Raw genomic sequence first — 14,606 nt, forward strand, 5'->3', positions numbered from 1 at the left:
TGATTGACCAGTTGGGCTTCATCAGATTTTAAAAGTTCTGCTCTGTCAGAGACAATATTAAGAGAAAGGAAAGATGGCAGTGTGCAGAATGGGAGGAGGAATTCACAACCTCATACCTGAGTGGAGCTCTTGTTCAGAGTCTACAAGCAATCTAACTGTCCTCAAATGAGAGAAAAGGCTCTGTCCTGATTTGCTTTCTGATGCTCTCATTAAACTCTTAACCAAAAGCAGCTTGGGGAAACGAGGGTTCATTTGGCTGAAGCAAACAGTCCATCACTAGGGAAGCCAGGGTAGGCTCCCAGCAGAGGAACATGGAGGCAGGAGCTGAAGCCAAGCCCACAGAGAAAGCTGCTCACTGGTGTACTTTCTGCCTTTGCTCAGTCTATCCAGCTACCTAGGGGTGGAACCACCCACAGAGAAATCTGATGGAGGCAATTCCTCAGCCGGGGTTCCCTCTCCCCAGCTGTGTCAAGCTGACAAGCCATCACAGGCCTGAACCTACATGTTCTCAGAGAGTGTGTGTGGGTGAGAGATAGTCACACAATGCCTCGGGCATCAGACGAACACAACTGAAAACCATCACAGCTGATATTAAGTGACTGAAAAAATGCTGGGGTCTGCTGAGATAAACATGTGGGTAAAAGTACTTGACAAGCCTGATGGCCTGAGTTGGTGCCTCAGCACCCACAAATAAGGAAAGAACTGACTCCTAAGAGCTGTCCTCTGACCTCCATATGTGCCATGGTGTATAAACTTCCAACCCTGACACACACAAATAGATAAATAAAAATTTAAGACAAAAACAAACCGTGGTAGTTTGAATAAGGAAGAATGGTCCCCATAGTTTCAGGCTCACATATTTGAATGTTTAGTCATTAGGGAGTGGTACTACTTGAGAAGGATTAGTAGGTGTGGCCTTGTTGGAGGAAGTGTGTCACTGGGGGGTGGGCTTTGAGGTTTTCAAAAGCCCAAGCCAGGCCCAGTGGCTCTCTCTTCCAGATGCTTGGGGAATCCAATGTAGAACTCTCAGCTATTTCTCCAGCACCATGTCTGCCTGAATGCCGCCATGCCCTCTGCCCTGATGATAGCAGATTGACCCTCTGAAACTATAAGCAGGCCGGAATTGCTCTCTTTTCTAAGAGTTGCCTTGGTCGTGGTGTCTCTTCACAGCAGCAGAGCAGTGTCTCAGACAGGGATCATCCCAGCTGGGAAAGCTGTGCAGCGACATGCCAATGGTCATGCCCAATGATACAGATGCATAGGGTAAGGCCATGCTGGACAGAAGCCATCCGCCCTGTAATCTGGCCACGCCACACCCATGCGTTCATCCCAGAGAGATCTAAAGTTGAGTTCATGTGAACAAGTTCACACGGATGCTGACAGTAGCTCTGTTTATAACCACATGAAAATAGAAAAGAGAAAAAAACTAGAGATGTCCTTTAGTGGCTGACTAAAGTGGCTAAGCAGGCTGTATCGTGCCCTGTCCTGGCATACTACTCGGTACCCAAAAGGGAGGAAGTAAGGCTGAGCAGACGGTTCAGCAGGCAACAGAACTGGCTATGTAAGACTGGGGCCCTGATTTTAAATCCCCAGGGTCCATGTAAAAAGGCTGTGGGTGAGCACTTGTGCCTGTAACCCTAGCACTGTGGGGGGCCAAGAGAGAAGGCTCGCTGGAGCTTTGTTCCAGGTTCTGTGAGAGATTATGCATCAAAAGCTAAGATGGAGAATAACAGAGCAGCAGGACACCTGACATCCTCCTCTGGCCTCCACATGCATTCAAATGGGTACACATGCACATACATACACACACACACACACACACACACACACACACACACACACACATACAGAGAGAGAAAGGAAATACTACCCTGTGCAACCATGTGGATATGAATCTCACAGACATCGTGTGAGGAAAAAAAAAGCCAAACTCAAGAGCAACATTAGCAGTGCTTTCATGCACAGAACATTCTTTAAAAGAGAATGACCAGCGGCTGCCAGTGTTTGCCAGGGGCAGGCTGAAGCGGGAGGGAGGGCTGAACGATGGGAAGGAGCAGGGAAGGTGGCAGAACTGCTCAGCACTCTGAGCATGACAGCTCTTACAGACTGCCTGTGGGTTATAACTCACAGAAAAAAACACTCGGCCAGCTGTGGTGGTGTCCACCTGGAGTTACTCAGGAGACTGAGACAGGAGGATTCCAGGAGTTCAAGATCAGCCTAGGATATACAGTGATGAAGGAAGGACAAGGAGGAAGGAAAGAAGGAGGGGAGGAAAAAAAAAACATACACACTGAAAAAATATAAAAAGCAAAAAGTAGATGTGAGAAGCCTGAAAAACAGAAGTGCCTGTTCCACAGGACAGAGGAACTGAGTTAAGGACCTTAAAAGTTATGTAAAGCCAGGCACAGTAGCACACATCTGTAATCCTCGTGCCCCTGTACCAAAATGGGATGCAGAGGCAGGAGCATTCCCAAGAGCCTACTGGCCAGCAAAAAGATGAAAAGTCAAGAGCAACATCCAAGTTTGTCCTCTGTCCTCCACACTCGTGAGCAAACACACACACGCACATACGCACAGAGATTTCTTTAAAGCCAAAAGTTTTGAAAGCACATGTTGCATCCTTTCATTTAGCAGACAGCCCTACAGTAGGCAAGAGATAACAATCTATGGAGGAAAAGGAAACATACGTTTGGTTGATTTAAAGGCTGGTAGAGTTAATCCTGTGGTGGTGAACGCTTCACATCTGGATAGAGGTTTCATTGGCTGGGCTGCACACATCTGCTGAAGCTCAGTGATGCTCACTCAAACCCGGGTTGCACATAGCATGTTCCTTCTTCACCAAAACAAAAGTCACACCCTGAGCATCGACCAACGGCGCGCACGAAGGGGAGTGCGCTCGTCTCTGCCGCCTGCTCTGAACCCATCAGGCACTGTGACGGCCTCATCGGTGGCCTGACGGATTAAGAGGTGGACAGATGTGTGGAAAAAGAAGAGAGGGAATCATTCCAGGTCACAGGTGGGGAGTGCAGTTTTGCTGGATGTTTGAATTTTGCCCTCACAAGCTTGGGGAGGAGAGCAGGATCTACAAGTCTGCCTGTGTTTCTAGCTCCCTGACTTCAGTCCTTAGGTTAGCGTCACAGTAACTCAGGGAGTGCCTGCCCTGGAGGACCCTCTTTGAAGCTGTGGCAAAGAAGTCTGTTCCTGTAGCCTGGATGTTATGGATGTTGCTTTTCTGAATTATCACAAAACACAGATCCTCCAAGTCAGATAAAGATGAAAATGCAAAATGTGATATGGAGACAAATTAAAAACAAAGGCCCTGGGTGCCCCCACTTCATGGCCACTTCTGTCCATCTGTTGGCCTCCACAGTGAGTGTAGCTTTCAAGCCGCCAGTCATTCGTGGATGAACACAGGCAAAGCCCTCACCTGTTGGGGCTGCTGGGATGCCTCGGTGAATAAAGACAATTGCCACCGAGCCTGAAGACCCAAGTCCACTTCCGGAGACTCACAGCATGGCGGAAGGACAGAACTGACTCCCACAAGCTGTCCTCTGACCTCCAGACACACTGGCACATGTACCAGGGTGCAAGCACAGGCGCGCACACACAATACATAAATGTAATAAAAATGTTAAAAGCCACTTTTTATTATGGTAAAGAAAATAAATTTTCCCACTCTAATAATTTTAAGTTCATGGTTCAGTGGCACTAGGCGCCCTGGTAGGTTGTTTGACTGTCACCACTATCAGCCCCAAAATGGGTTCTTCATCTCAGACGGAATTCTATGGAAGGTCCTAATCTGTAACACAGTGCCTCCTTCTCACCCCAACAAGCTGTCTTCTGCTCTGCTTTCTGTGTTTAAGTCCCAGCACCCATTCAAGGGGAAGAAAGTGGAGGGGAGGTGAAGGGAGGAGAAAGAAAAAGCAGGCAGGGAAATGGAGGGGTGGAAGATGAGGGGAGGGAAGAGAAAGAGAGGAGAAGGGGGAGGGCAATGCCAGTATTGTCCCACAGAAATGTCCCTTATCCAACTAATGTTTAAAACTTTCTAGTCTCCTCAGAGGGAAAAAGGCATCATGATAACATAGGAATTTAACTTTGAAATAGTTAAACCAGTATCTCTAAAAAATTGTCATTTCAATGTGCCTGGTACAAAAACATCAAAGAGATGCTTTCCGTTCATTGCAGTATTCTAAGAGATTAGAAATCTGAGTGCTGTCAGCACCAGCCACAGGCGGGAGCCCAGAACCACATAGCACACAGTGTGGCCACGGGCAGGAGCCCACTACACCAAATGAGCTTGGGTCTCCTGGCCTCATTCTCTCTCTTCCCCTCCCCCATCTCTGTGGACACCTCAGGCTATTTCTGTCAATCGGTCACCCAGAAACATTGTAGTCAAACAATATTCCATTACTATAGTCCTTTTTAATCTATACCCATCACCTCCAGCCACATCAGAAACTCAGCTCCTGCCCTGCATCTGCTCTGGCCTCACCCCTTTCTCTTCCGGGTCATGCCACCCCTGAAGATGCCAGAGTACAGGGGTGACCCTCTACCTGTTCTTTATCTGTGCCTGCCCTTGCCACTCGACAGCTTGGGTCAAATCGATTACTTAAACCTCTGCAAACTCGCTTTTAAAGCTGGATCGACCACTGTGATGGCCATGACCCACTGGAGAGGCATTCCAACCTGGCAGAAACCTGCAGGAGAAAATCGCTTTGAGTTGCTCCTCCTCCTAATGTGTCCCTTCTCCCTTGCCATCCCTCAGCTTCTCCAGACTTCTTCCCAGCCACGTGGTACCCTCAGTCTTCCCCAGTCTCTGAATATCTCCCTTCCCAGCCAGAGCCACAGAGGGGGCCAAACATGAAAATTAGTCTGTTCTCTTCCCAAAAATGAAAAACTAAAAAACCCTTTGCTCATTGCAGGGAAACTAGAAAACTCCATAGTAGAAGCTCTTTCAAAGGTCAGAAGGGGCCATGGACCCCTCAGAAATAATGCACCCGCCACCCATACTTCTGAGAAGCCTCTACAACGAAGTTGGGAGCTGGAGGGGAACACGGGGTTGGAGCACGCTGGCCTTGATCAAAACCAACAAGTAAAATAATAAATCAAAATGTGCACCCAAGCTGAGGCTATGGGAAACACTCCTTTTCTCACACTGTTCACGGAGAGCAATTTGATAAAACCTATTAAAGGTCCAGAAAACATTGTGTGACGTTTGACCTAGCAGGTCCACTTCTAGGAACTGAAGGCGACCCCCAGCCATGAGGAAGTCCACCACAGGCTCCTCCATGGTGGGACGTCACAATGCAAGCATCTAACTGCAGGATTTCAGTCAGGGTCTGTAGAACGGCCCTGGAATGATATGCAGCCACTGAAAATAACACTTAAGGGCTTGCAAGATGGCTCAGTGGATAAAAGCGCTTGCCACCAAGCCTGGGGACCTGAGTTCAATCCCTGGAAACCCACATAAAGATGGTAAAGAAAATCCAAATCCACAAAGTTTTCCTCTGACTTCTATACATGCACTGTAGCACACATACCTACACATGGATCACATATACTCCACACACACACACAAATAATGATAATGATAAATATTTTAAAATTACACTTTGGACCTGTGGAGCCAGCTCAGCCAGTAAAGCGCTTGCTATGCAAGCAAGAGGATCAGATATGAATTCCTAGCACCCACACAAAAGCCAGTCAGCCCACTATAGCCCCAGGTCTTGAAGGTCAGAGACCTTCAGTGGGGACCCTAGTACATACAGGGCAGACAACCTAGCTAACTGTGTGAGCTCCAGGTTCAGGGAGAGACCCTGCCTCAAACAAAAATAAGGTAGAGAATGACTGTGGAAGACACCTGATGTCAACCTCTGGCCTCCATGCACACACACACACACACACACACACACACACACACCAAACTGCAGCCCGAATCATCAGGAGAGATATGCTTGGTGCAAGGAGTGGCCTCCCAGCTCCAGGCTCCATTCGGCCTCCAGCTTGTTCATCCACCTGTCTTGTTGACAAGCACAGGAAGCAACTGTGGTGTGCAGCCTCCCCGCAAGTCTTCCTAGCACGCACCATCACGGAGACCTGTCATGTCTCTGCCCCCCAAAGGCTGGGATTAAAGGCGTGCACCACCGCCCCTGTTGTGCAATCCTCCATTTTTTGCTTTCCTTCACGGTCTCCAGATCCTACTTTGGGTTACCTCCCCTTCCTTCCCCCGTTCTACCCCAACTCCATTTCCCCAGCAGCGTGCCCAGCACGTGGCACTCTGGAAGTCTGTTGGCGATGTTCCCTCGGAACGGGGGAGGCTCTGCGGTCCGCTCACACTCATTCCTCGGTCCCTTGTGCCAGTGTTTAGCATTTAGTTTCACCATCAAGGCGCCCTTGATGAGAACATTCAAACGCTTCCCCGTCCTAGGATGTGCAGCCGTGTTGACTCAGGTTTGCCCGTGCCCCTTGGCTGGCCAATGGGTCATCTGAAAACAAAGGCTAAAGAAGACAGGCACCGGGTCTGTCCTCTTGCAACACTGCCTCTGCTCCAACGGGAGAAACCCAGGTCATCTCTGCGGAGAGGAAATGTGTGGGACACTGAAGCAGGCAGCCATGTAAGAGAGCGTACTGTAAGTCCTCAAGCCCTAATGGAACCACCAGAGGAACACAAGTTCATTAGGACCCGGGGTAGCCACTAATATTGGGGTGGCTTTTTCTATAGGAAAGACCTCTATGCAAAACTGTATCGTGCGTGTGTGTGTGTGTGTGTGTGTGTGTGTGTGTGTGTGTGCGTGCTCACAAAAGGTCAGTCTCAGGCATTGTTTCTCATTATTCACCTTGTTTTTTGAGAAGTCTCTTCATTAGCCTGGAGCTCACTGAATAGACCTCACCGGCCAGAGAGCCCTGGGCATTTGCTTGTCTCATTGCTTGTTGTGCCAGAGACCCCTTGCCCTCAGCAGACTTAAGTCTCTTCTTCCTTGGCCCACAGCTGCGGTAACCCACACAGAGACACACACCCATACACACACACACACACACACACACACACACGTGGACACACACTCTCTAGCTCAGGGAGGCGGGCAGATATGATGAGGGTGACCTCAGGGAAGGAGGCTTTCAGCGTCTCTGACTTCTCTGCACCCCCTGCCCTCCCTGGATATAAACAGTGATGCTGCTACAGGACGGGAGGACAGCACCTGGAAATGATTCCTGAGCAAGGGAGTCACCTCACTCTACCGGCTCTAGTCATCCCAGCCCATCTCACCTAACTAACTTTGTAGCAACTCCCGCTGGGAGGAGGGATGCCTGTTCCCCTCCGCTCGCATCCAGGCTAGCCGAGAGACCCACTCCAACCCCTACACATGATGGAAGCAACACCGTGCCGCTCTGCAGTCCCAAGCTCCCTTGCAACAAGTGCTGTTCCTGCTATCTTGGGACACTAACACCATAAAAAAAAAAAAATCGCCCAAACCATTGCCCTGGGAGCCTCCTCATCCTGTCCCCAACCCCTCTGTCAGCTTCAGGTGAGATCATGAAGGAGGCCGGATAAGGCGAGTGATATACGCATCAACGGGAGGACATCCCACAGGCTTATGGGAATCTGTGAAGTAGTGTCTCAAGTGCAGACTTTCCCAAATGGAGTTCAGTCCAGGGAGGGCTCATTACAACGAAACCAAGAACTGAGGTGGGTATACGTACAAAGAACAGCGTTGCCAAGTGTGGCCATGATGCCTGGACCACAGAAGCATCTGCCCTTGGTCCGAAAACCCACCGCTTCCCTCCCCCTCCAATCTGACCAGGCCAGAGTGGGCTCTAAGCCATCTCCCTGTGCAGGGCCAGAGCCTTGCAGCCACGTTGTCACTTGATCGCCTTCCAGATGACCTCCGTCCAATCCCGTCCAAGTCATCCTCCAGACCAGGGATGAGCCAAGTCTCACCCACCACTTCCAAGGTCCTAAAACTAAGAATAGTGTGCGTGCGTGTGTGTGTGTGTGTGTGTGTGTGTGTGTGTGTAGTAAAACAAATCAAAAGAAAAACAATACATCATGGTATGTATGTGAAAATGATATCAAACTCAAAATTCAGGGGCCACAAATAAAGTTTTATTGGGAAACTTCCATAACTCATATGTGGCCTGTGGCTGCTACAGGCTGTGATAGCACAGTAGGGTGACTGTGAAACCTGGGCACCACAAAGCTATCTATTATTTGGCCCTTGACAGAAAAGGCTGGGCAGCCCTGCTATAGGCTGCCATCAGACTTGCTGTCACTCACCTTTTGGCTGAAACCTCTGAAGACATCTGTCCCTTCCCACAAAGAGATGAAAGTGGTCGGTTTGGGTCCCCTTAGTGAGACCACAGGGATCAGAAACTTAAGTTCATTTCCTGAGACACTCCATCAGGCACATTCCATTCAGGGCCAACTGGTCCCTTAAGCAGCACAGTGAAGTCTGGAGAGCCACAGGGTCCCCTTTGCTACGGTCTCCACCTTCTCATCCTTCTTTCCATTCCAAATCCCCACCTCCCCAGCTAAGCAGGCCTCCCTGACCGCTGGGCCAAGTTTTCCCAGGTGGATTCTATGGAATAACCCCCCCCCCAGGGTAATCTCTGAGGAAAGAAAACACCCCAGGCTCCTTCTCATGGAGCCACGGTGTGTAGATGGAGCTCTAAGAAGTCCTGCACCGAACCCCTTCACCACAGAATTTGTTTTGCCCGTAAGATACTCGCTGAACATCGGCTTCTGGGACAGGGCTAAGGTCCCACACAAGTGGGGTCCTACCTAGCATACTCAGAAACGCCACTCAGATTCCCCTGCTCCCAGCCACCCCCATGCCATTTATCCCGCACCATCACCTGCTAACCACCATCACTGTTAATGCCTGAAAGTCACGCGTTCCCTCCCACAGGATCGTGTGTTTAAACACTTGGTCCCCAACTGGTGGCACTGTTTTAGAAGGTTCAGGTACCTTTAAAAAGGTGGTCATCCTTCCTAATGACGTGACCCTTTGACACGTGAGTAACTACTCATGCTGTGGTGACCCCTAACCATAAAATTATTTCATTGCTACTTCATAACTGTAATTTTGCTACTGTTAGGACTCTCGATGTAAATATCTGGTATGCAGGATATACGATGCCAAAGGAGTAAAGGGGTTGCGACCCACAGGTTGAGAATCGCTGCTTTTAAAACCACTGCTTTGTGGATGGAAGTGAGTCACTTTGGGGTAAGTCTTGAAGTTCGATGTCTGCTCTCTGTTTCCTGTCTACAGACAAAACATGAACAGCTACCTTATTTTTCTTTCGCCATGCTTTCTCATCCTGATAGGCTGTTGTTTTTGTTTTGTTTTGTTTTGTTTTGTTTTGTTTTGTTTTGAGACAGGGACTTGCTATATAACTCTGGCTAGCATGGAACTCACCAGAGATCCACCTGCCTCTGCATCCTTGGTGTTAGAATTAAAGGCAAGTGCCACCATGCCTGACTTGTGTCCCTTTTTAAACCATAAGGCAAAATAACTCTTTGCATCTCAGGAGGGTAGCTGAGAGTAGCTGGAGTGGGGGAAAGAGAATGAGGAAGAGTGATGTGAATTTCAAAGTTTTTAAGTGGAAAAAGTACAAGATAAATGAATGAAAATAAAAACAAAAGCACCACAACAAACCCTTCCTCTTCTACGTGGTTTCCATCAGTATCAGTCACAGCAAATGGAAAGTCACTAGCATGCGCTGCCTGAAACTACTGTCTGCTTGGCGCCTGCTTGATACTTTCGCACCCTTGGTGATCCTTGCACCCACCCACTGATGAAGGAGTTATTATCTTACAATTAATTGCCAGTTTCGGTTAAAATGTTTACATTTGTATCCGGAGATAAAGTAGAACAGCAAGGAAGCCAACCTGCTTCAAACTACAAAGCATGTGGAACTTCTTTTCTGTCAAAATACCTATCAGAAAGTACACGGATGGTGTTACTGGTGGCCCAGCCAATAACATCGATTGGTACCTTCCCCTGGGAAAGCAGAACCTTGACATTATATGGTTCAGCACAGAGCTCATCCCGGACAAGGAAAACAATGGCTTTCCTACTTCTTGCTGTCCAGCCTCCCTTGCAGCTAGAACATTTGACCTTACAGTGGCCAAGAAAACATAATTGAACATTGCTGGCAGGAAGGAGGGTCACCATGCGAAACCCTTTGTTTCCTGAAGCTAAAAATATGAACTTCCATCCCTCCACACTCACAGGTTCTCCTCTTTCCTGCCTTGAATGGAGAGGTGACAGCTGGAGCTGTGGAAGCCCGTCTTATAACCATCACAGAAAGGCCATCAGAACTTCCTCCGCCATCTTCCAAAGGATTGAGTGTTTGGCCTTCATTGTCACTTTGCTGTGGTCGCCATTTCCTCCCTGCCTGAGAAGCTTTGTTAAGGCCAAGTTCATGTTGCGTATTTTTGTTTCTGCAGGAGTATGCACGAATTATTGTCAATGTCTTCAGGATGGTCTGTTCAAACTCTTAGTGACTGCAGTGCCTGTGAGCAGGGAATTGTCACCATTCAATAGCAGAAACAATGGGGAACTTGTCTCTCAACATGTGGTGCCTTGAGCCACCTTGGGATGCTGGCTGCAAGATGGATACAGCCATCAGACGCAGCCCCTCGACCTTTGATCAGAGCCACGAGTCAAATAAACCACCCAAATATACATAGGGGCTGGCAAGATTACCTGGTGAGTAAAAACACTGGCCTTGAAAACTTGATGACCTGAGTTCAATCCCTGAAACCCAAAGTAGAGCGAGTACCTGTACTCACGATATGCACAATAGCAATAATTCAAGAGGAGTTTAAAACAAATAGCTGGAACACAGCATTTATGTCCTAACGGATCTGGAGTTTTGTTGTTGTCATTTTCTTTTTGTTGTTGCTGTTGGTTGGGTTTTGTGGTTTTGTTTTTGTTTCTGTTTTTCAAAGTTAGAGGCTGAACAAAACATATTAAGCAAGATCTCCGCCACTGAGCTACAGCCCAGCCCTCCTTTCCTTTTTAATTTCAGGCACAGTGTCATTATATGGCCCAGGCTGGCCCTGGATGATCCCTTCTCCTCTCCCAGCATCCCAAGTGCTAGGATTACAGGTGTGCACCACCACACCCAGCTTGGATTAGTAATTCATAAAGTCCCTATCAAAACCTGAATCAGAAACACAAGGTGTGGGAGCTGGGGATGTAGTCAGTGGCAAAGCCCTCATCCAACATTCACAAGGTCCTGGGTTCAACTCCCAACACCACCAAAGAAAAATTACACACAGAAGCACGCTGTCTGCTTACTAAATGCAGATTCCTGGGCCCTCTGTCTAATTTCAGCTAAATTAGAATGTGGCCATTAGATGCTGGGAATCCACACTTCAGCCAGCATCACTGTGAGGCTTTCGGATATCGGATCTGATAGCTGTTAGAGCTGAAAACTTGGTGAATGCAAATATGAAGTCTGGTAGGACCATACCCCCCCCCCCCAGTGCTCCTCTCCTACGCCCTGGTCCTAGGGAACTAGGAAGTGGAAATTGGCATAATTGCTCCAGAACAGTCACTGGGCAATATGGATCAAGGGGTGGGTGTGGCCTGCACTGCCCTATTGTGCTGTCTAGTTTCACATCAACTTGACCCAAGCTTGAGTTATCTGAAAGGAAGGAACTTCAATTGAGAAAATGTCTCCATAAGATCCTGCTGTCGGGCATTTTCCTAATTAGTGATGATGGGGAAGGCCCAGCCCAGTGTGGGTGGAGCCACCCCTGGGCTGGTGGTCCTGGGTTCTATAAGAAAGCAGGCTGAGCAAGCCTTGGGGAGCAAGCCAGTGAGCAGCACCCCTCCGTGGCCTCTGCACCAGCTCCTGCCTCCAGGTTCCTGCCTTGTTTGAGTTCCTGCACTGATTTCCTTTGATGAGGAACTTCGATGCAGAAGCCTAAATCAAATAAACCCTTTCCTCCCCAACTCACCTTTGTCACGTGTTTCATCACAGCACGAATAATCCTAGAGAAGACAGCTATGATTCCAACTTCCTGGCCAGCACATCAGCACTTCATCCCCCAAGTTCCAATTATAAAACACTTTTCGGAGAGACAAAACAGAACCAAGTACCCTCTGTTTGTTTGTGTGTTTGCTCAGTGCTGGGGATTGAACCCGGGGACTGGTGCAGAAATACTCTACCATTGAGCTACAATCCCCAGCCACCGAACGCCCAGCTGGGTTAGTCACCCTCTCCAGGGAGTCAGGGATCTGAGGCTGAAACACCATAGAAAAGAACAGAAGGAAACTTCTAAGCATCTCACGCTGTAATAATCAGCCTAACCATGGGGGCTCCTGGTGGCAGAGGGTGGCAGCCATCAGGGGCTATCTACGTAAGCTTTCCTGTGTATAGTTCCTAACCAAATCTTTTCTGGGCCCTGTGCAGAGAGAGACCAGGGCTGGGCTAACACATCCCACACTTTTAAACATTAGCCAAACCGCATCCTCCCTCCCCTTCCCCCTCCCAACTCTGAGAAAGGCAATGCCTGTGCCTCCCAACACACTTCCCACAGTAACATTTATCTTCTTTCATCCCTGGGATCATGTTACCACCTGACAGGTGAGCACAGACATATATCCGAGGGTGGCAAGCGCTGTATTAAAATAAACACAAACTCCTCTCTTCAAACGATAGCGCCCTGCAGCCTACCGGCGTCTGACCAAATTTAAAACCATGGAGGAGAACCATGAGGCCTGACAAACTAATCAGAGGCGCACTCATGCAGATGACCGGGTCAGCAAAGACTGAAGAAGACTTGAAGCTTCAGCAACTCACAAGCTGGACCACCAGGTCCCACCATACACAGCCAGGCCACCCAAAGGGGAACCCACCCTCCTTCGCTCTGAGCCCCACAGCCACCACTCCCTGGCAAATGCTAGCTAGTGGGAATTCCCAAATTAAATCAAGCAATGTGGACAGCTGGGCCATTTTGAGGGAAGGAAGGTGAAGGGACTAAATCTATCTGGAGACATTTGGAACGAGGTGGACGCCGGAGGATTTCAGAGCACCAGGCCTTTCCCAAAACGGCGAAAGCTTCCTCTGGGGGAAAAACGGCCTTTGAAGGAAAATAGTTTCTTCCTTTTCTTTGTGGTAACTTTGTAGCCAACCCTACCTGCGTTTCAGCAAACTGCTTCCAACTCCCCTCAAGTTCTACTGGAGACCGGATGCTACATTAGCCAAACCTAAACTCCTCCTGGACCCCTATCCACCAAGTCTCACCAAGACAGCCTAAGAGGGTTTTCCCACGCCACCTAGTGCAAGAACCACTCCAGGCAACCGTAACATTGTTTCTTTTTACACATTTTGGGCCTGCTCCGACCCCCTTACATCAAATGATTCTATTAGAAATGAGTACTTCCCTGGGGATTTTTTTTTTTTTTTTATGCATACGGTTTCCTAAGGTGTTTATTGGGGAAAGGTGGATGAGATGCAGAGCAAAGGCTTGAGTCTTTCCCTTCAGGCAGACCCATCCAGCCAGTCAAAACCACCTTTGACCACCTGCAGAACGCACAAGGTCACGTGGGTTCCCTGCAGCCTCTTAATGTATCACCCAAAACGCCCCCGTGGCATATAAACAAATCCCGAGAGAGAGCCAGAGAAAATAATAATAATAACACCAATAACAATAATAACAAGAACTCCCCACTCTCACAGGAAAATAATCATGGCAACAGCTACAACCCGTAATAATAAATACGGAACAGCAATTATCACTGCCACCACCGCCTCCTGGCAGAGCACAGACAACAGCCGCACTGGGAAGGGAAGGGACATCCGCGCTGGCTTTGCCAGGTGATAAATCATAGCGCACCATTCGTGTCCACCTGCTTCACCCCTTCCCCTCCCCAGGCCCTCCCTCAACAAACAGAATCCCACGGGGTAGGGGACAGACTGGAGAAGAGGAAGGGAAGGAAGAATTGTCCCTCCACCCCCACCGCAGGCAACACCTACCTCCAGGGTCCTGATCTCCTTCTGCGTGAGGTCGTTGGAAGCTGCACACTTGGTCCTAAGCCCTTCCAGGTTGGAGATGCTCAGCTCTATCATGTTCTGAACCAGCTCGCACTGCTGCAAGGCTTTTTGCAAACTCAGAGGTTGCTGTTCCTCGCTTTTCGTCATGTTTTCCTCATCCATCGCTTGCTCTGCAACCCCCCTTCCCCTCCTCCTCCTCCTCCACCTCCTCCCAGAAAGAAAAAAGGGGGAGGGAGGGAGTGGAGGTAGAGGGAGTCCACCCCCTATGCCTCTCCAACCACTGCGACTTCTCAGCAGTGTCTCCTGAAGAAACCCAACATCTCACACAAGCTTGAGGGGGTGGGGGGTGGAGGAGGGGACAAGAGCCAAAATTTATTATTATTTTTTGGGGGGAGTATCAGGCAGTCTTCATTAGAATATCCCTTGTCTCTCTCCTCTCTCTTTCTCTGTGTCTCTGGTCCCTAAAAAGGGAGAGATGCCCGTCTGTCAGAAGCCAACCAGGTGGTAGGGTGCAGTCTGTACACTTAGAGAGGAGGAGGAGAAAGAGGAGGAGGGCGAGGAGGAGGAAGGGGAGGAGGAGGAGTGGAAGGAGGAGG

General features: G+C 49.0%; 1 protein-coding gene across 2 annotated transcripts in view; it reads right to left on the reverse strand.

Annotated features, from left to right (window-relative positions):
* Ksr2 (kinase suppressor of ras 2) overlaps positions 1-14,172 on the reverse strand; it is a 346,736-nt gene extending 332,564 nt beyond the window's left edge. For both annotated transcript variants that reach the window (XM_021642767.2, XM_021642759.2), the window contains exon 1: positions 13,993-14,172. In XM_021642767.2, the coding sequence (XP_021498442.1) occupies positions 13,993-14,172 (180 nt within the window). The remainder of the gene's footprint in view (positions 1-13,992) is intronic.
* Between the last annotated feature and the right edge of the window lie 434 nt (positions 14,173-14,606).

Source organism: Meriones unguiculatus, chromosome 4 (assembly GCF_030254825.1).
Source record: "Meriones unguiculatus strain TT.TT164.6M chromosome 4, Bangor_MerUng_6.1, whole genome shotgun sequence".
NCBI classification, from domain to species: Eukaryota; Metazoa; Chordata; class Mammalia; order Rodentia; family Muridae; genus Meriones; species Meriones unguiculatus.